At 46.9% G+C, this 22,203-nt stretch overlaps 1 protein-coding gene across 3 annotated transcripts in view; it reads left to right on the plus strand.

The window, feature by feature from the left end:
- The window catches only part of LOC146183755 (E3 ubiquitin-protein ligase RING2-like), an 80,516-nt gene extending 62,927 nt beyond the window's left edge, over positions 1-17,589 (plus strand). For all 3 annotated transcript variants that reach the window (XM_084608757.1, XM_084608756.1, XM_084608755.1), the window contains 2 exons: positions 13,817-13,997; positions 17,369-17,589. In XM_084608757.1, coding sequence (XP_084464883.1) covers positions 13,817-13,997; positions 17,369-17,589 — 402 coding nt within the window. The remainder of the gene's footprint in view (positions 1-13,816; positions 13,998-17,368) is intronic.
- Positions 17,590-22,203: the final 4,614 nt, after the last annotated feature.

Here is a 22,203-nt window from a genome sequence, read left to right on the forward strand (position 1 = left end):
TAACCTGTGCAGGTTGCGTCTCACCAGGAGGCTTTGAGAATGATCGACTCCCTGCGGGACTTCCACTGCACAATGTTCAGCAGTTGGATGTCCTGCAGAAACATGTCGGCCAGATTGCTGTGAAACAGACAATGCTTACGGATTACGAGTTTCTTCCTGTTAAAAATAGAAAGTGTAAGTTACCTCATCCTCATTAAGTGTGTAGTTTATGTTTTTTCTTTTTGAGGCCTAACCAAGTTATAACAATTATCGGTTAAAACAATATTTCTGTGGCACTTCAATATTGTTATAAGTGGGTTTTACTGTCGATTTGTTTGGTTTGGTTTGTGGGGTTTGGTTTAACGTCCCAAAGCAACTCAGACTATGAGAGACGTCGTAGTGGAGGACTCTGGAAATTTCAACCACCTGGGGTTCTTTAACGTGCACTGACATCGCACTGCACACGGGCGCCTTGCTTTTCGCCGCCGTCGAAAAGCGGCCGCCGAGGCCGGTAATCGATCCCGCGTCCTTGGGAACAGTAGTCGAGCTTCGTAACCACTGCGCCACCTCGGCGGGGTGGTTTGACTGTAGGGGGACGTGACTCTAGTAAATGAAACGCTCGGGTTAGTGGCGCTCATGCGTCACTCATCATGATACATGTAACAATAGCACTCCATTCTTCTAAGGGATAGTGAACTATTCTTTCCGTCGGTCGTAAATGTTGCCACGTGCATAAAAGCAATGCAAAAGCCCTAGACCATTGTTTCTTTACGAAATGGTGTTTCAATTCAGCGGTCGTGGGATACTATTCAGAAACCTTTTTCCTATAAATTGTTTTTTCAAAGGGTCCCATTTATATTATCACGCACCATAGCACATCGGCGTAACATGATGAACGGTCGGACGATCGGTACAGGAAGAAGAACGAGGGTCAGCGTTTGTAGTCGCGGTTCTACTTCCATCAATCCCTCTGTAAATAAACCCCCTGTGCGTACTAAGCAAGTAACAGTTATGGTGAGAGGTACTTGGTGTATTGACCACTGAGCCTTCCATCCATTGAAGGAGCCGTAGATTCGCTTGCTTGCCACCGGTGCCATTGAACATGAGTGAAGACGGCAATAGCGAGCAATAGTGACCACGACGGCGAATAAGTGGACACAGTATCGAGAGCCCCGGACTTTTTTTGGAAAACCTGAGGAAGACATTGGCGAGTGGCGCAAACACTTTGAAAGGGTGAGCAAATACAATCACTGGAACGCGGCTACTAAACTGGCTAATGTGGTGTTCATCCTTGCTGCAACTCCCTTCGACTGGTTCGACAATCATGAAGATTCACTAAATACATGGGCTGCCTTTACAAGTGAGATAAAGAATAATTTTGGGGACGAACCTGCCAAGAACAAGCGCGCAGAACAGACATTGCTTCACCGGGCGCAAGTACCTGGAGAAACTTGCACTGCTTACATCTTGGCTATTTTAAAGTTATGCAAGCTTGTGAATTCCAGCATGCACGAAGAAGATAAAGTCGGCCACATCTTAAAAGGAATAGTGGAAGATGTTTACAATTTCCTGATTAGCAAAGAGATCCTGAACACCACCGCCGATGTTATAAAACACTGCAGAGCATTTCAAGCTATCAAGTTTGATCGAATCACGCCTGAATTCGGAAGACTGTAGCCAGTGTTGAAGAATGTTCTCCACTTCCAATGGCTGATATGATGCGGGAAATTGAGCTTGAGGAACTGTCCAGGTCCAGGGACACCATCTGCCATGAAGAATATCTGCGGCACAGTAGTGCACCGCAGGCAGATGTCGCCGCCCTTTCCACTCCGTAGGTACAACCTAGAGGCGCTTCGGATATGGACGATCGTAACAACTCTGTCCAAAGTTATGTCCATCCGCCGACAGGAAGGAGGTCTGCCTACCCTATAGATGTGGTTCGTCAGCAGCGAGAGCCTGGATACAAACAACGTCATGACTTTGTTAGTCAAGACTCCTATGCTGATTGTTGGTGCCCTCAACCTGTGTGTTACAGGTGTGACATTGCAGGGCACATCGCTAGATATTGCCGCCGCCGCTTCCCTGCTTAAGACTACCGACCCCCGGCGAACAGTTACCGAACAGCAGCGATCTCCAACTATGTCCTCTCGGGACGCATATCATTCAACACATTTGCGGCGTTCATCACCTGCATCTGATCGCAGTGTGAAGCCGCCATTCCAGCGCCAGCGGCGGTCACCTTCCCCGTGACGTCGTTTTTCCGCTCCGCCTCCGGGAAACTAGGAGGCGCGGCCGATGGAGGTGAGGCCACCGGCGAGTCAATAACTTCCATACCTCTACCCGTGTTTATGCTAAATAACAAATTGGAAGTGTTTATTTATGGCCTGAGAACAATGGCTCTTATGGACACTGGAGCTACAGTATTTGTTAGGAGTTTTAGTTTTAAGAACCGTTTAGGTAGGAAAGTAACGTTTAGTGGGGACTGTGCAGCATTATTCCATGGTGTCGGTGGTGAACCTTTGGTTCCAGTAGTTGTGAGTACTTCAGATATTGCCATTGGCGGTCTAATGTTTAGAACAGAATTCGCAGTGCTGTCTCGGTCAACGCATGATGTGATTCTGGGGATTGATTTTCTGCAAGAGGCACAACTTGAGACTGTCGTAGGGGAGATATTAATTTGAATTCTTCACTACTTTCGGCTCTTGTGGATGATTCGACACCTGGATTTGGAGCAGTTGCGGTGGAAGAAGACACAATTGTACCAGCTTTATCAGTATCATTCATGCGGGTTTTCTCTATCCGCAATCAACGTGAATCGTTTGAAGCTGTAGTAGAACCAACACTCACCTGCTCTAAGAAGAATATCCTCGTGCCTCACGTCGTTCCCGTGACTAGAGGCCGCACTGAGCTGTGGACAGTCAACCACTCTGAAGAGCCAGCTGTGTTGCCTCGAGGCCTAAAACTGGCCCGTTTCGAGGAAGGCGTCCCAGGTTCCGTCGGGGCGTTAAACAGCTCTGTCACAGAGCAGCATGTGCAACCAGTTTTGGAGACCAAAGTTCAGACAATGATTAACAAGTCTCAACATCTGATCGTCTCATTCTGAAGGAATAGTTTCTGAAGCACGTGACAGTGGTCAACTTTGCCAAGGACGACTCAACACCACTGCCTACCAGTCGTATTCATCACACGATCAACACCGGGTCCGCACCTCTTATACGCCAGAAGCCATGTCGAGTCTCAGCAGCTGAACGTAAGGTAATCGATGATCAAGTTCAAGAGATGCTAAAGCACGGAATTATTCTAGAATCTTCTTGTCATTGGGCAGCTCCAGTTATCCTTGTTAGGAAGAAAGATGGAACATGGAGGTTTTGTGTTGACTACCATTGCTTAAATACAGTAACGAAGAAAGATGTCTACCCACCTCCACGTATTGATGACGCAATAGACTGTCTGCACTCAGCCTCATACTTTTCTTCTATTGACTTGAGATCAGGCTAATGGCAAATTTCCATGCACACTGCAGATAAAGAAACAACGGCATTCGTAACACCAGATGGTTTCTATGAATTCAATGTTATGCCTTTTGGATTATGTAATGCGCCTGCCACATTCGAGCGGTTCATGGATACAATCCTGCGTGAACTAAAGTGGCAAATTTGTTAATTCTATTTGGACGACGTAATTTTTGGCAGAACATTTCGTGAGCACAACAATCGTCTGGATATCGTGCTTGATTGCATGGAACAAGCTGGACTTATACTGAATTCAAAGACGTCTCATTTTGGGGATCGTAAAACAATTGTTCTTGGTCACTTAGTTGACAAAGACGGTGTTCGACCCGATCCAAAGAAAATTGAAGCTGTAAAAAGTTTTAAAGTGCCCCAATCTGTAAAAGAGCTGCAGAGCTTTTTAGGTCTATGCTCGTACTTTCGACGCTTTATACCAAGCTTTGCAGATATCGCTTACCCACTGACATGTCTGTTGCATAAAGATGCACCATTCAATTGGACCAGTGAATGTGACGCAGCTTTCCGTCATCTCAAATTTCTTTTGACCTCGGGCCCCGTCCATGCCACTTCAGCCCATCAGCTCCAATTAGCGGTACACACTGACGCAAGTGGTATCGGTATCGGCGCTGTACTTATACAACGCCATGGCCGTTATCAGCACGTCATAGCATATGCCAGCCGCTCGTTGAGTAAGAGCGAAAGAAATTGCACGGTTATTGAGCCGTTGTTTTCGCTATACAGCGCTGCCGCTCCTACTATCTGTAAGGGAATGCTTTCACCGTCGTGATCGACCATCATTCATTTTGCTGGCTCGTTAGTCTTCGTGACCCATGTGGGCGGCTCGCTCGATGGTCTTTACGCCTACAAGAGTTTAATTTTACTGTGGTGCATAAAAGCGGCCATAAACACTCAGATGCGGATTGTTTTTCGCGTTTGCCAATTCAAACGACTGATGACAAAGCAGAGAACTTCGATGAATATTTGGCTCCACTTTCGCAAACCTTCCCCGATCTCCGAGTTTTCAGAACCGAGCAACACAAAAACCGAACATTAGCCTCTCTGTTTGATTCTGCCAACAATCCTATGAAGAACACATTTACGATTCGCAGAGGAGTACTTTATACAAATAACTTCGCCTCTGTGGGAGCACGCATGCTTCTCATCGTTCTGGAAAGCGTATGCATCACAGTTTTAGAAATGATGCATGATGACACTACGTCTGGTCACTTAGGAAATTCCCGAACACTACACCGCACACAGCAGCGGTTGTACTGGCCGAAGATGCGTTCATCGACCCAGCGATACGTAGCCAGCTGTGTGCAATGACAGCGTTTTAAGCTGCAGACTTCAAGTCCACCGGGAAAACTGCGACGATTTGAGCAAGTTGGCATTGACCTTCTTGGACCTTTCCCATGGTCCTTTAAAGGAAACCAATGGATTCTTGTGTGTGTAGATAATTTAACCCGCTATTGTGAGACAGCCGTGATACCATCCGTTACTGCATCTGAAGTATCTTATTTCTTACTTCGATTCGTCATTCTTCGGCACGGCCTTCCTGCAGTCATCATTAGCGACCGTGGACGCCAGTTCACAGCGGACATAGTCGAAGAACTTCTTCGCCTCAGCGCCTGCAGTTTTCGCCACTCCACATCATATCATCCCCAAACGAACGGTGTGGTAGAGCACACCAATCGGACGCTTACCACCATGTTGGCTATATACGTCGCTGCAGATCATAAGGACTGTGATGGCGTTCTACCATTCATTACTCATGCATACAACCACAGCGCAACATGAGAAAACAGGCTGTAGGCCCTTTACCTTCTCTATGCTCGCTCGCCTCGCTGTGGCCTCGACACAATACTGCCATTTTTTATACATGAAGAACCTTCTCTTGCTACCACATTCTGCAGAGCTGAAGAAGCTCGCAGGCGTGCCCGCGTTCGAATTTTATCTATGCAAGAGCGTTCTCAGAACCGCTACGATGCACGACACCAACAGGCTTTTTGTGTTTCTGGTGACATTGTGTGGTAGCGGACACTTCTACGTAAGCATGGACTATGTCAGAAACTGCTTTCCCACTACACTGGACCGTTTGTAGTGTTAGAGTGCATCAGACTTGAACTATGGTATAGCACACCTAACTGCAAGTGGTTGATGATCACGCCAGTCTCAGATGGTGCATGTCGCCCGCCTCAAGCGGTTTTATTCCAAATGATCTATTTATCTCACCCTACGGGCTTTGTCTGCGATGAGGGAAATGTCACGCACCATAGCACATTGGCGGAAGAAGATGAACGGTTGGACGATCGGTAGAGGAAGGAGAACAACGAGGGTCAGAAGGACGTTTGTAGTCGCGGTCCTACTTCCATCAATCCCTCTGTAAATGAACCCCCCTGCGCATACTAAGCATGTCACAATATTGTTACGACAGGGGTACGTCGGAGCGCAGAACAACAAGACGATAGGGCCGGGAGCTCAGCTGGTCAACGGCAGCGCGTCCGGCACGAGAGTCTTTTTCCAACGTTTTTTTGCTTCACTTGTGTTCTAAACTTCATCTTCTGTACTGTTACAATATCTTAGCTGCAGTCATTCGAGTTACCGTAAAAATCTGCAAATAATACAATAGCAGATTTCGGATAGCAAACACTTTTTTAAAAATTCAGTGGCGTGTAATGTGCATGAAGAAATCTCACAGAGGAGCACTTATTTCTCAATAGCATACTGGGCTTGTGGCGAAAAGCTTACACCGCACCCTGATTTGAGAGGGCAGTTTCAAGAACCAGTCAAAAATGTCTTGGAGAAATTGTCTTGGCACCGGCATGCACCGACCCCCAGAACTGGAGACCTGATACGCAATTATCGAGACAGACCCCCCTCACCTCCCCATTCTAGTTCAAGATATTACTGTTTCTCAATGTGGAAGCACCCCAGAGGGCACCACAAGCCTCTAATGCATCACACCCTTAACACAGAGCTTAGATCTCTCTTAGTTTGGCACTGCATTTTTTTACATCTTACACCACCCCATGCTAGGGATCGAAAAGGGGGCAAGCACCTCCATGTGCCTGACGCTAGTATGTGTTCCCTTCTCACGCTAGTATGCTCGTTTGGGGAATGTCATGTCGTGAACAGAATAACATCTCGCAAACAGATATACCGCTTCTAGCTTGTGCACGTGATAGCAGCGCATGAGCTACCAACTAGCATGCACCGCGTGCAGGAAGTGCTCTTGGATTTGAGGCTTTAGCAATTCTTGTCATTCGGTGCCTCATCTGTAGTTGGCCTGCCAGCTCGTTAATGACACTCTGCTTTCAAACGCAGTGGTTCATTGTTGTAAGTAAAATACTTGGGAGTCCTGCTCTGGACCGGACCGGTCTTGCTGAGTCTGCTCTCCGTCGTGTCTTCATGGCAGGACTTTTCAGAAACGCCCATTGCAACATGATGTCAGGGGGGATACTTACGTGAAGCATTCTGTCTGCTAGCAGCCTTTGGAGAACGTCAATAGCACGATGAAAATCCGGGAAGCAAACACCACATCGGCTTAGTGGCAAAGCATAGTTCATCTTCATCTTTTCGAATACTGCAAGATTGATTTCATAGGAACTTCGCATTGGAGATTATGCTGCTATCTCCGGACTACAAACAGCTTGAACCAGGGTGCGCACAGGTGCTTGAAAACATTGAATACCATTGAATTACGGAAGTCTGTTTTCAAGGCCCTTAAAAACCTTGAATTTATGACGGGTCCTTGAAGATCCTTGAATTCATTGAATACTAAATTTGAACTGGTGTTGTTCGTCATGAAAACATTTTTGTTGCTAAACTTTTATTCTTGACTGAGTTCTGAATGAACTGCGGGGAAGGAAACGTATCGATTTTTAGCCTATTTAGCGCATTCTCGTTAGGCGGCTGGCAACACTGCAGTGGGCGCGCGGCTGCGTCGTCCCATCGCTATCGCATCGCCATCAATCACCGAGCCCAACGTTTTTAGATAGGTTTACCGACCCGTGTGGCCGTGTCTACGCTGGCGTTGCCCTAGTGCTTGCATTTTTGGAATGAGCGTGGCTTCTGCCTGTCAGCGCACGTGATATTTTCATATGTGACACAATGCCCGGAAAGAGCAAGTTTCAGGCTACGTGGTTCCACCATGACGAATACAAGCAATGGATTGCGCCTGATACAACGAGTCCGCATCTGACTAAGTGCAAGCTTTGCGGTAAAACTGGATGTGACTGCCATGGGTGAATCCGCTTTAAAAAGTCACATGAAAAGCGGCAAGCATATTGGCGCAATGAAGGTAGCGCAAGGGAGCGCGTTGAAAAGGTACCTTTACTTTTCTGCGGGATATGACCAAACTTTCACTGTGATATTTTATGAAGCTATATTTAATTTTTTTCTGTGCAATAGAAGCAAATCTTCGTAGTGATGTTTTTTTTCCTTGTGGAATAAATATTTCAGACGTTTTGATAGCACTGTTTGAAGATCTTTGACATGGAAAAAAAAATTAAGCCCTTGAAGGGGGCCTTGAAAATCCTCCTATGGGGGCTTGAAATTCCTTGAATATCCTTGAATTTTTTTCTTTGCCACCTGTATGAACCCTGAGCTTCTCAAGGCATTCAAGTATGCGCGCTTCATTACAACATGAGTGTGGATCCAGATAGTGATCTGTTTCTGGAAATTTTTTTCACTTGGCGAAGCCTCGTTAGCTTACTGTGATGCAGTTGTCCAATGCTTCTCGCAGCACTGTGTGCATCCTACTAATTAACTCTAGAGTCATCCCACTTTTACAAGCATTTGCATATCTGCCAAGAGTGTTGACACAAGTAATGCCAAACTCTGCAAGGTAGTGATGCGACAGTGGAAGAACGCTTGGTTCGAGACAGGTTTGTTGTCAGCTTTGCATGACACTCGTTTCTCAGAGCAGTCGTGCCACTTCCTCGAAGCTTTCTCGAAGAAGTTGGGATGCAAGCTCCTCGTTTCAAGGATGCGGAGAAGGAAAGAGCACTCGTGCCAACTACTTCACAATGTTGGGTCTATTCTGATGCCTCAAAATCTTGAGGCTTTCTTTACGACAGTGTGTGGATTCTAGAAAAACGTGCCCAATGCAAGCTCCTCGGTTCAAGGACGCGCAGAAGGAAAGAGCACTCGCGCCAACTACTTCACAGTGTTGGGTCAATTCTGATGCCGCGAAATCTTGAGGCTTCCTTTATGGCAGTGTGTGAATTCAAGAACAAAGTGCCCAATGGATGCGGGAAGCTCCGAGCTGACTCCGCAATTTATTGTGGCAAGAAAGAACATTGGTCTGAAGTTTCCCACTCCAGAAAATCGAAGCAGACCAAACTCGCTGCCGTCCGGCTTCATTCACTCCCGTGCATGAAGCCGGACGGCAGCGAGTTTGGCCTGCTTCCTGCTAAAGCAAAGTTCTTGCATGTCACAGTCAATTGCAGAACTGAGTAGAATAGGGACCCGAGAAGCTGATGTTTCTGCAGTCCGTGAAGCGCCGGCAGTACTCGACAAGATTGATCAGGTCCCAACAGTACACAGAGACCGGCCTCTTCAGTTGAAGGGCTTGTAGCTGGCACTATACATTGGTGAAGGACGGCAAGCTCGTGGTGTCTTTGTTACTGAATCACCTGCCACACTATTAATCAGTCTACCAACCACGCAAGCCTTTGAAGCCATCAAAATTCTTGGCGGTGCAAATGCACTGGGCCATCTTTTCATGCTGAAGTGTGTTCCAGGGCCTCGACACACTATGAAATGAGTACACTATCCGCGTAAAGCCAGACGTACCATTCTCACTCGATGTCCCATGACAGATTCCTCTTCTGCTGTGTGAAATCATTCGCCAGGAGCTCTGTAAATAAAAAATGATGGTATTATTTGTTGTGTTGACAATAACTGCAGTGTGCTGGCTTGTGGTGGCACCTAAGAAGCATAAATAGTATTGCCTGTGCATTGACCTGACCGGCTGAACGAAGTGCCACACCTTGCCTACCATTGAGCAAATCCTTGGACTCCTTGACGAGGTAGCCATTTTTCCGAAGCTGGATGCGGCTGTAATACTACCGTGTCACTCTCAGCAGACTCACAAGCACCGACAGTTTTCTTCACACCTTTCAATAACTTTTGTTTCTGCCGACTGCCATTCGGAATCGCCTCCACGCTGGAGTATTTTCGAAAGCAAATGGCCTGGGCCCTTGAAGATAAGGTGACTGTAAATATTATTAACGGTATCCTTGTCTTTGGACAACCCAGAAGGGACGTGACACAAGACTCGAGCAAGTACTGACCGCTTGCAATCGTCGGCATCATCTTAAACCAAGATAAGTGCATCTGTGAGTCCCTGAAGTCTCATTCGTAGGCGTCATTACCTCGGCTCAAAGCATCAAACTGAATCCAGGCGATCATTAAGGGGTCCACGCAACGGCACCCATCACAGACATTGAAGAATCAGGCTTAGACTGGGATGGTGTATCATCTTGCCAAGTTCCAATCACATCTTGGAAATCACTGCACTGACATGCGCCCTGCTAAACAAGAACAGTAGTTCGACTTGGCTGCAAGAACAGCTTCTGACGTCCAACCACTGCTGGTTCAAGTACCACCCATCTTATATGCCACAACAGTTTCAGCGAATGCCAGACCTTTTGGTCTTGGAGCAGTCCTGTTGCAAACAATTATCTGATGAATGCACGTCAGTGGCTACCACAGAACAAAAGTAGTCTGGAAGAAAAAAAGGCCCGGCTACATCGTGGACCATCCAGAGACTTGACGAATTATCAGAGGTATCACATTCTCCGCAGAAATTAATTCCTTCCTGCTACGGTGCAAATACTTGGATTAAAGACAGCGCCCTGTCAGCTCCAGATGTCCTACTTGCTCAAACCATGTTTGGCTACAGCCGATGCGTTGTCTTGTGACCTTGTGGGACCTTTTGCTGCAGAAGTTGTGGCTTCCGGGCTGGTACTACCTGTGCACATAAAGGATCTCAGAAAGCCTGAAGCTCCAAAACAGCCGGCCAAAGAAACCAAAGGTTTCCTTTCACATTAGCAAAGTAGGCATCTGTGAAGGATGAACGTTTTCTTTGAGCTGACCTTCTTGAAGGCACTTGAATCGTTATGCTGTTCTCACTGAGGTCAATAGCGCACGAAGGACACGCACAAACTCCTTATTCTCGCAAAGGCCCTAGCTCATGAATCTGTGTGGTGGCCGGGCATAAAGGCGAGATTTTCTCTCTCGTCACCGGTTGCCGGTGAAACCTTCCCCTCCTACAGACCTCTGTGGTTGTGCGTGGGATGTTCTTGGCCCGGACCTGTCTCGGCTGAACTGTCAACCATTCTTTATGGTGGCAGATTACTATTCCTAGTTTGCATACATTGCGACTGTCAAAAACACAACCGCTGAAGGGGTCAGTGATGGACTTGAAAACGTGTTTGCTCATCGTAGGATACCACATGTGAGGTCAGACTGGTCCGCCTTCCTTTTCACAAGATTGTGCCCCAGCAGCTCTCTTTTCCACAGACTAATGGGGAGGTGGAAAGAATAATATACACTGTGAAAGACCGCAAAGCGAAGGATTCTCGGCTACAGGAATGATTGAGGGGTGACTCGCTTTAGACCTGTTCAACTTGAACACAGATGAGCAGCTTCGTCCTCTCTGGTCTAGAAGGCAGGGAGTAAAAGTCGATTATAAACCGCATAAAGAAAAGTCGACCAAGGACTTTCAATCGATGTCACCGGGCCTTAAGCTGGAAAACACTTTTAGATTCATCCAGACTATGCATATGGTACAGTTATGAGCAGTGCCCAATGTTTGTTTTCTTATCATCGAATTGGAGCATTTAAGGGTTCTGCGATGTCACAGAAGTCTCGTTTTCTTCCTGCTTAAGTCGACAAGCCCTTCACTGCTACATCCTCGCCGCCCAAAACAAGTGGTGGCAGCTACTTCTTCACGTGATTGTGGTGTCGGAGTTGTGTGCAGCCACAGCAGATGTCATGTTGTTCCACCAGGCCGGTTGAACTTGTGGCTAGAGGAGAAATGTGGCTGCTGGCATCGTCTGTGTCCCCCGACAGAGTGGTTGAGCGTGGTAAATAAAAACCCTTGGAACTCTTGTTTCTGAAACTGGTTAGTCTTGTTTAATAGGCTACCTGTCATATTTCTTACAATAGGACAACCGACTGTCTGTTGCCAGTGATATATTCTCACAGTAAATCTTCCTCAGTACTTCTAAATGTGTTCAATATGCATATCTTGAAAGTGCAACCATCAAACTCCTTGGGAACGATGGCCAAGTGTCAGTGATATGACCAAGGCATGGATAAAGAGGCCTTTTACAGCCATCCAATGACAGTAGTTGCAGGCTTTTCTTTTCTCATCCAGTTCAACTGTGTTTTAACGCTGCCTGGTTAAAAATTTCGTTACTCAGAAAATCTGGTGTTGTGGGCAAGAAATCATGGGCATGGTGCTTGCAGGTGGTAGCTGGCATGGCCGGGAAATGATCCTTTGATGGTTTGTGCGACTTAACCGAGACCACATGATGTCAGAAAGGTGGGAGGGGCTGCCAACTCAGGACGCTCATTTGATGCGGGAAAGTGGAAAGAGAGACAACCTTCCAGTGCTCTTGAATGCTGAGTCAGGCATGTTGCACCTTGGCTGAGAGTGCTAGGTGCTGAAAGGGCTGAATAATAATGAGATCAAAAGTGCGAATTTTGACTGAACATTATTCACACCCGCAATGCCCGCCAGTACACATCACATTGGGCCTCATCAGTTATCCTGTGGTCCTCTTCAATTATCCTCTGGAGTGTGGAGCCAGATTTTCCTTATTATTTTGTTTTCCTTGAATGACCGTGGGGTCTAGTGCGTTACTGTGCTGTTCAGTGTTTTTACCGAGCATGGCTGCAGACATCAGCTTCCAGTGTGAAGCGAGGTGTAAGTCCCGGAATTTTGTATTTTCTGCACGGTGGAAAAGCAGATTTGGTTTGGATGATGCTCACAAATATTCTGGAAGTACGACTTGCATATGCAGCCACCACTCATTTGACTCGAAGAGAAAACTTTTATACTGCTAGCCATCTTGTGTGCACATATATGTGATGCGCTAACACACTGGGATTTATAATAGTCCCTTTAATTCGAGCACTCGTTCTGTTGCATTCAGATGGGGTATGCTGCTTTTTCGCGACAGCACCATTTTGTAATTCTGTTAAATTAATATTGTATAACAGTACACACACTTCCATAAGAAAAATGTTCAGGTTTATGCAGGCATTACAGCAGATGACAGACTACAGTATGGCGGACATCCCACAGGAAGAATTTCTCGAATGTACAAATTGGAAGGCCACATGAGAATGAATGCGATTATGTGATCATACCTACTGTGTATTTGACAAATGCAACAATCCGAGGGTGTGGCATGTAGTGAAGATATCTCGAAGCTTGTGTGTACGCTTCACGACCCGCCGAGGACCGTATGCTCGTGTCACCACCAAAAGTGCACTCGACCATTTCTTCTGCATTCTTGTATGGCCGCCCTTCACAATTTTGAGTCATTTTGTACCCGAGGGGTCAATGTCTGCCATATGCCTGTGTTACAGTCAAATACTGCCGCACACAATGCAGTGGTCAGTGTGCTCGACTAGTGTGCCCGAGGATGCGGGATTGGCTCCCGACCGCGGTGGACACCTCTCGAGGAGGGGAAAAGCAAGGCACCCGTGTGCTCTGTCATGTCAATGCGCATTGAAGAACCCCAGGTGGTCGAAATTTCCAGAGCCCTCCACTACAGCATCTCTCATATCCTGAGTCACTTTGGGACATTAAACCCCACAAATCATGAACCATCTTGCAAGAATCTGATAGAAACAAGTGCCTGGCACAGAACTGAAAAACAAGGAAAAAATTATGTTTGTAGTATCGCAGTCTGTTCTCTTTCTTTCTTTTTCCAAACATACTGCTAGCTTCTTTCTAGGCTATTCCAGGATTTGGGTACATTATGGTGATTTTAATCACATCACACTTTATACAAGCACAAAAGGAAGCACGCACGATAGAAATAACATTGGAAATAAGTAATCATCGTGTGAACAATATAAATTGTTTATGGGGTGGTATGCAAGGCAAATTACCTTTGGTGTTTCTCCTCCTGAAAGCCAGCGTCTTAGTGCCCAGACTATGGTGCAGTCCTGATTACTGCAGTTTTTATTTAGTCTGACGTAGGAACTGCACTGATCTATAGGAGTGTTTTGATTGAAGATTCTCCTGTGCTCTACTAGCAGAGTGCTTCGTAAAGTGCTAGCCTTGAGAGAGTTGTGCCCCTCAGGCCGCAACGTGTTCCAACGACACGGAGTCCGCCGGGGGCGAGACGGAGCAGTCTGACGCAGAGGATACCGGCGCTGCTCTCAACAGCGAGATCGAGCTCGTCTTGAAGCCGCAGCCGCAGATGATGCTGGAGAACCCGAATGCACAGGTTCGCTACATCAAGACCAGCACAAATGTTACCGGTGAGCGAATATTGTGTGGAGCACCCTTCACCATCTTGTGCAGGTCATGGCGTTGCAGTGCCCGTCTTTAAGAGCAACCTCGATAATAAGTCAGGTCGGGCCATATTGATAGATCACCGCTGACTAATGGATACAAGGCTGCTTTCGTTTACAGGCTGTGATGATGTGATGATGATATGGCTTGTTTTGTTCGAAATACCTGAAGCCAGGTTGATTCGGGAATCATAGGGCCTTTTTTCCATTATTGTTGTCACGAGGCCAGATTGAGTAGCAAGGGAAAAGGGGTACCTTTTTAAATAAAATTTTCTTGGCAACACGACAATTGCTCAATACTTATGGTAAACAAGAATTGCTAATAACTTGGTTCATGAAAATAACGCAAGATATCTGAACTTCATTCAGCTCATTTCAATTATGGGCTGCCGTCCAGCATTTAGAACATTTTTCATCACAGCATTAAGTTCAACCTTTCTATTTAGGCGGGAATCTGTGTGCAACTCATTTCAAACCGATGTCAGAAGCTAACCAACGATCAGTGGCAGCAGAAGCAAAGTCTGGCGTTACACAAAGCCGCCAGTTGGAACATATAAGCTTTAATACCATTTCCTCTTTTCTTCTGGTTACCATGTGCCACTCAACCTATGCGTAATTGGTAGTGCTAGTTGTTGTTAGAGGCTGTGAAAGTAAAGCGGGTGGGCAAGTATAGCGATGATAAAAAAAGAAAAAAAAAACCTATGCCACTTTTCTATAGCAGGCAGGGTACCAGTGAATATTGAAAAGGGTTACACAGGTATTCTTTCACTCTTGCAGAGCTATGATGGGCAGCAGATAGATTTGCATATTGAACACACCTGGCAACATTCTGCTTTTGGAGTGTGAGCGAGGGCTTCCTTTTTCTCTAGCTTAAAGGTACTGAGGAGGCTTTAACAAACATTTAGCCCATTTTTGTCAGTGGAGGGTACAGAAAAGAATACAAAAGAAATGGCCGTGGCTTAGCGCAGCTAGGCTAGGATACAGTAAAACCTAGTTACAAAAGGCACTCAAGGGACCCGAAAAAGATGTCTCTTGTAACCAAGGTCTCTCGTAACCAAAAATTCTTACCAGCTCGTATATGCGGCAGTTTAGATTTCCTTAGCTAAATTCTGTTCCATATCAGTGGCCTGTTTTGTTGTGCTATGTCGGGAACCAAGGAGTGCCTCGTTTTGACTACGAAGTCAAAACGGGTCAGGTGTGTTGTCTCTCTTAAATGGTGAAGAAGTTACTTTAGGGACCTACAAAAGTAGCCCTTAGTAACAGAGTGTCTCTTGTAACTATGTCTCATTGTATGCAATGTTGTTAATATGGCAAATATAGGAAAACCAACTAAACCATTTTCATGTGTCTCTTATAACTGAGTGTCTCTAGTAACCATGTCTCTTGTAACGAGATTTTACTATACGCAGTGAAAGCATATGTGCCTGGCACTGGGCTGCCTACTCCTCTCCAATCCAATCTAATATAATCTAAACCAATCCAGTCCGATAAAGTACAGTTCATTCCAGTGAAATACAATCCAATCATATCCTGTCCAATTCAATCCAAATCCGTCCACTGACGACTGCGCGCTCGCCTGAAATGCGCCGCTGACCAGCCTATCATCATCACTATTATCATCCTCACGCTAAAGAAAGAAAATTAAGATGCTCTACTCACTATATCTAGTATGTTGTTGCATTAAAGATGAGACATCTGATTTCTTCTTGAATGCCAGATGGCGCGGTAAGCACGCGGCGTCCGGCAGCTGTAGCGGTTGCTAGGCAACGGCTCTGTGCCTCCCACCACGCGAAACTCTTTGTTTGTGACCTTATCGCTTTCGCTACAAAATAATCTTTCCAATATTAGTAGCTGTTAGTGTCTTCCAGTAAGGGTGGCTTTGATTACCATAGAATGACAGCAAAGGAAGTCGTAGTACTGATGAATAGGTGTATACTACAAAATAATCTTTCCAATATCAGTAGCTGGTAGTGTCTTCCAGTAAGGGTGGCTTTGATTACCATAGAATGACCGCACAGGAAGTAGTAGTAGTGATGAATAGGTGTCGCCTTCCGAAGGTTCAGAAGGGTAATTCGACAGACGAAGGAATATGGCAAGTCAGGAAGTCTTGATGTTGAACGAAGAGGGAAGATATATTTATAGATTGTATACACAAAAACAACTGAATTTACACTGGTGGCCTCACACAGAGCTGCCACCGCCCTAGCAAAAAGGTACATCACAAGCACAAAACATCTCACACAGAACAGGAAAGCTCACGTGCCGAGCATGGAGTCGCCAGCTGTGCTCGACTGGACAGAACTGCCCAACCGGGTTTGATTGCCACTTTTTCATGGCAAGAACAAAGATATGAGAGCGGTCACTTCACATCGTCCGCCTCAAAATTACGCAGCCAATCAAACCCGTTGATTAAGAATGCCCAAAACCGGTGGGCTGGCTATAATATCGGACCGAGGTCCTTAATTCTTTAAAAAAAATGCAGCGTGCATGCTGCACGCTCTTTCCAGTCGGGGGTTAACAACATCTCCCCATCGGTACTCGTCCTCCTTTCTTTATCTCACGGTCCACATGGAAAAAAAAATGCCGCTGCCGCGTTTTGCGAAAAAGCGCCGCGGGAATTTTGAGACGACGACACTACTTTGCTAGCCACAGGGGCCAGGGTGACAATACAGTGAGTGGCCATTAGCGGGAGGTGCTCGTCGCGGTTGCTACTGCCCGAACCGGGAGAGGTGCCGCGTGTGGACAAGGTCAAAGCGGGCTTTCATTTAGGACAAAGATCGAAACTGCTCCCTAGACAGCACCATCCCGCGCACCCCAATTTCTGGCTGTCTTCGAGATGCCATCTGTCGAACGGCTCCATTAACTGCCGCGTTCCTTCGTTAGCGGCGCCACGGGGGGGGGGGGAGGAGGGCGTCAACAAAGCGTGTTCCTGGAAAACAGGCCCTTCCAGGCAGAGGGGAGCGCATCTATTGTCCCGCCCCGAAAGTCGTCCAATGCCTGAGGGTGACAAAAACGGAAATTTCCTGCTCCCCGAGCCTGCTCGGAAGCGGCCGGCGCCGGGGGAGAGGCGCAAAGAAAAAAAAAACAAAACACTTCAATTCTGTCTCCGAGAAGTGGGGTCCGGCTGCCATTTGGACGTGGCGTGGGGCTACGCGTGCAAGTGCCAAAAAGAAAAGCTGCCGTTTATCGCGGCCTTACAGTAGTGGCAAAGAAAGGAATGACTGACTTAGCACATTTACCTCTCTATAACAAACGAGCTGAGGACCTTACCATGGCCTTTGTTAGCGCTCTGTTCTCTGATGCTTCCTTGTCCATTTATACTCTGTGGACTTGTGCAGTGAACCACCTGTCCAAGTTCCTGGCTATGTGGCTGGCCCCGGACAAGTTAGAACAGGACGCGTTGGCACCGAACAGCGTGGCGCTGTTCACAATCTACATCGCCGTCATGCCAGGCCAGTTCACCCCGCTGGCAGGCAACATGACACTCGACCAGGTGAACGTAAAGTACGGGAAGGTGAACAAGCTGCTAGAGATGTACTACGCGCAACGGAAGGCCTGAATGCTTCTTCATCCACCTACAGCATTGGCACGAAGGATTTCGACACTTGTGATGCTTACTCGTGTTCTTGCTAAGCTGTGACTCCTCTGTGTCACTGCAGTCAATGCTGTTCTGGTGACTCTGAAGATGTAGCAATGGTGTATGTAGGCTTTGCAGCAACATTGTCATGCAGCTTGTTAATAAACCAGTTGTGGACCCAGTGTGTGCTCTGTGAACGTGCTGACATCAGTGACGCTTCATTCAGCGTCAAAAGTGACATGGATGTGAAGCGTATACTGTACATGGTGCGTCCGTATACGATGGTGGTTTCGGTGTGGGTTTAAAAGCTTACCTGCAAATAATTTAAGATCAAGGAAGAACGTAGGAGACTAGGGTGTGGTAGCTTTGCTTCATGAGGTCAGTCATTGAAGGAGAGCTAGCATTGTGAACATGAAGTGTGTATATGACCTGGATAGGAAACAGCTGGGAGCACACCATGGGCCAAAATTTAGAATATGCATGCTGGAAGAACTGAAGTAGTGATTAAAAAATGCATTGGCAGTGTCTGCAATGGTTGGTGCGACTAATTTGTTCATCAGTGCAGACATAGGTGAAAGGAAGCACAACACGGGTTTTCTGTCTGTATTTACACAAAACACTTTTGTTGTTGGTAGTTTCGTTTCATTGATGCAGGTTTGCAAGGATAAAATTATTTGCCCGACGGATTGTTCTTTTTTCCATTCTTTCTTTTAGTCAAAGAGATGGCATTCATACCCATTTGGACCTAGTTTTCTCTGCCAAAATATGGTATGAGATGTAAAGTTTTTGAAGTTCTTATTGTCTCCAGTAACAGTGCAAGGCATTAGGCATGACCAAACTGAAGAGGATATGCGTCTTTGTGCTTTGAGTAATATTTTATGCTATATTTTGCCAAGGGTGTTGCCAAGGTAGTGATACTGGAAGAGGGTTCACTTTCCGGTCCAGGAGACATGGTGATGCATTTTCTGATTGGTCGGTTGTTTGAGTTGTTTGACATTACGAGATTGTTTTACATGACAGAGTTGGAACTCGAGATGAAAGATGGGGCTGCATTAAATTATTAAAGACGCATCGGGGCATACCTTTTCAAATTAAGGGGCTCGTAAAACTGCGCGCACTTTTCTCAAGAAAGAACTGGACCTCTCTTCCATTTAAGGCACCTTGGTCCAATATACATCCCTCTATCTTTGTAACTTGCTTCATAGCTCGCAGTTGGAATTTTGAGTTTAAACCATTATAGCTTTGTCATTCAGTGCATAGACAACTCGTAATTGAGTACGAGTTACACGAGTTGAAGATAAACTAATTGAATGAGCTTGATTAGCAGTGTTGCTCCGATGACGTAAGCGCTTCTTCAAACTGGGAAACCCCAGCTACAAGTACCTGCTGGTTAAGCACTGTTTGTTCACTATAAGTAAGTCATTTTTCGAAAATATTGTTTGCCAGAAAAAAATGTTCTCTTCTGGACTAAATATGAAAAAATATGCTTGTTAAATTTTATTCAGCATATTGTTACTAAGCGGTATTCGCTGGCCGTGCTGACGAAAAAGAAGTGTGACTGACTCCCAGAAGAAGAAGACGCCGACGAGGGCTGTGCTGTGCTGTACTTCGGTACGCACCCATTGGGTCAAACCACAGTTGTCAGTCACCGCATTGACACCGGTGACGCCAGTCCTATTCACAGGCGGCCCTATCGTGTTTCGCTTGCCGAGCGACGCGTCATCCAAACAGAGGTCGACAAAATGTTGGCGAACGACATAATTGAGCCTACCAGTAGCCCCTGGGCATCCCCTGTTGTGTTGGTCAAAAAGAAAGATAACAGTTGGAGATTCTGCGTTGACTATCGTGATTTAAATAAGATAACCAGAAAAGATGTCTGTCGTCTTCCGCGTATTGACGACGCGCTTGATATTTTGCACGGAGCCAGCTACTTTTCGTCCATCGACCTTCGTTCCGGCTACTGGCAGATCTCTGCCCACGAGAGAGAGCGTGAAAAAACAGCGTTCATCACCCCTGACGCGTTCATCACCCATCACAAGTGGACCACGTGTTTGTGTTATCTTGACAATGTAATAGTTTTCTCGTCTACATTTGAAAGCCATCTCCGTCGCCTTTCTACAATCCTAGCGCTTTTTCGCCGCGCGGGACTGCTACTAAACTCCAAAAAGTGCAGCTTTGGTCACCGACAAATCAAAGTCCTTGGTCACTTGGTTAATGCTGCCGGCGTTCAGCCTGACCCCGACAAGATTCGTGCCGTCAAAAATTTTCCCACTCCACGTTCATCCAGCGATGTTCGAAGCTTTATTGGCCTATGTTCGTATTTCCGACGATTCGTCCCGAATTTCGCCGCGCTAGCTCGTCCTCTCACCAATCTCCTAAAGAAAGACGTTTCATTCTCCTAGGGACCTGAACAAGTTGCAGCTTTCTCGGAACTTATTGCTGCTCTAACAACTCCACCCGTCTTGGCCCATTTCAACCCATCTGCCAATACTGAACTCCGTACCGACGCAAGTGGCCATGGCATTGGAGCTATACTTGCCCAGCGACAACACGGCCGCACAAGGGTGATTGCGCATGCCAGCCGCCTCTTATCTACGTCCGAACAAAATTACTCTATCACAGAGCGAGAGTGCCTGGCACTTGTTTGGGCTATTGCAAAATTCCGCCCTTATTTGTTTGGCCGGCATTTTGCTGTTATAACAGACCATCATGCCTTGTGTTGGCTTTCCTCCCTCAAAGATCCTACAGGCCGTTTGGGGCGCTGGGCGCTTCGATTACAAGAGTATACATTTTCCGTCGTGTACAAGTCCGGCCGGCTTCACCAAGATGCAGACTGCTTTGTCTCGTCATCCCATCGACTCCCCAAGTCTTACCGACTCTGACGATGACGCATGTGTCTTGTCTGTGTCGGCCTTTTCTAACATTGCTGACGAACAACACTTGGATCCTTTGCTCCATTCCATTATCCTCCGTCTGACCTGCGGTCGACCTGACCCATCTCTTGCCTTATATGTACTTCACGAGAACACCCTATACCGACGCAATATGCGACCAGACGGCGCAGACCTTTTGCTCGTCGTTCCTCAACATCTGCGTTCCACCATCCTTGACCAGTTTCATGATACTCCAACGGCTGGCCACCTGGGTGTCTCTCGCACATACGACAGCCTGCTCGGACGCTTCTACTGGCCAGGGCTCTACCGCTCCGTCCAGCAATACATTGCCGCATGTGAATTGTGTCAGCGTCGAAAGAAGCCCACAATTTTGCCTTCGGGCCATTTGCAGCTGATCCCCATACCCACTGACCCGTTTTCCCGTGTAGGTGTTGATCTTCTTGGGCCCTTTCCAGTTTCCGCCTCAGGGAACAAATGGATCGCCGTCGCCACCGATTATGCCACGCGGTATGCTATTACCAGAGCCATCCCGACCAACTGCGCCACAGACGTCGCTGACTTCCTCCTAGAAAACGTGATTCTACATCATGGTGCACCTCGTGAACTACTAACTGACCGTGGCCGTTGCTTTCTGTCGCGAGTGGTTGACGAAATTCTCCGTTCGTGCTCCGTCCGCCACAAATTCACCACAGCCTATCACCCCCAGACCAACGGCCTCACGGAACGCCTAAACCGTACCCTCACAGACATGCTGTCCATGTATGTGTCTGACGACCACCGGGATTGGGACGTTCATCTACCCTTTGTGACATTCGACTACAATTCATCTGTCCATTCTACCGCTGGATACTCCCCATTTTATCTGTTATTTGGCCGACATCCGTTAGTGCCCTTTGACACCTCACTACCCGCGGCAGACACCACCAGTGCTTACGCCAGTGATGCCGTAGCCGGCGCTGATGATGCCCGCCGGATAGCTCACGCCAGGCTCTCTGCATCCCAAGACTCTCAAAAGTTTCGGTACGACAGTCGCCACCGTGATGTCCACTACACTCCTGGATCACTCGTCTTGCTGTGGCTCCCGTGCCGTCGAGTGGGCTTATGGGAAAAACTTTTGCCCCGTTACACAGGCCCTTACCGAGTTGTGCGCCCCGTGACAGACGTCACATACGAAGTTGAATCTGTGCCTCCGAAATCTTCGTCCAGATCGCCATCCTCTGAAATAGTGCATGTGTCCCGCCTGAAGCCCTATCATGCACGTTCTGTTTCACAAACGTAGAACGCACCGGGACTGTGCTTTTCCCGAGGGGGGTAGTGTTACTAAGCGGTATTCGCTGGCCGTGCTGACGAAAAAGAAGTGTGACTGACTCCCAGAAGAAGAAGAAGACGCAGACGAGGGCTGTGCTGTGCTGGTGCTGTGCTGGGATCACCCTCAGTGGTGTAGACAACTGTAGTACTGTGAATATCTCCCGTAACAATATAACCGGAAAGTCCAACCTCTACTCTGATCACTCACTTACTTGCTGAATGTCTGCTTACGAGACAGGGCGGAAATTGCTGCTTTTTAGAAGAATCTGAAATCGCCGAGTGGAAAGTAAAAACAGTTTGCTAAGAATGTGCTTCATCTCGTTTGAGTCGTTGACTCAATATTACAATATTTTATTCTACACTGTTTTGTACATGATGCAGAACAGTCCTTTAG

Source organism: Amblyomma maculatum, chromosome 7 (assembly GCF_055883805.1).
Source record: "Amblyomma maculatum isolate TAMU_Amacu chromosome 7, ASM5588380v1, whole genome shotgun sequence".
In the NCBI taxonomy this organism is placed as follows: domain Eukaryota; kingdom Metazoa; phylum Arthropoda; class Arachnida; order Ixodida; family Ixodidae; genus Amblyomma; species Amblyomma maculatum.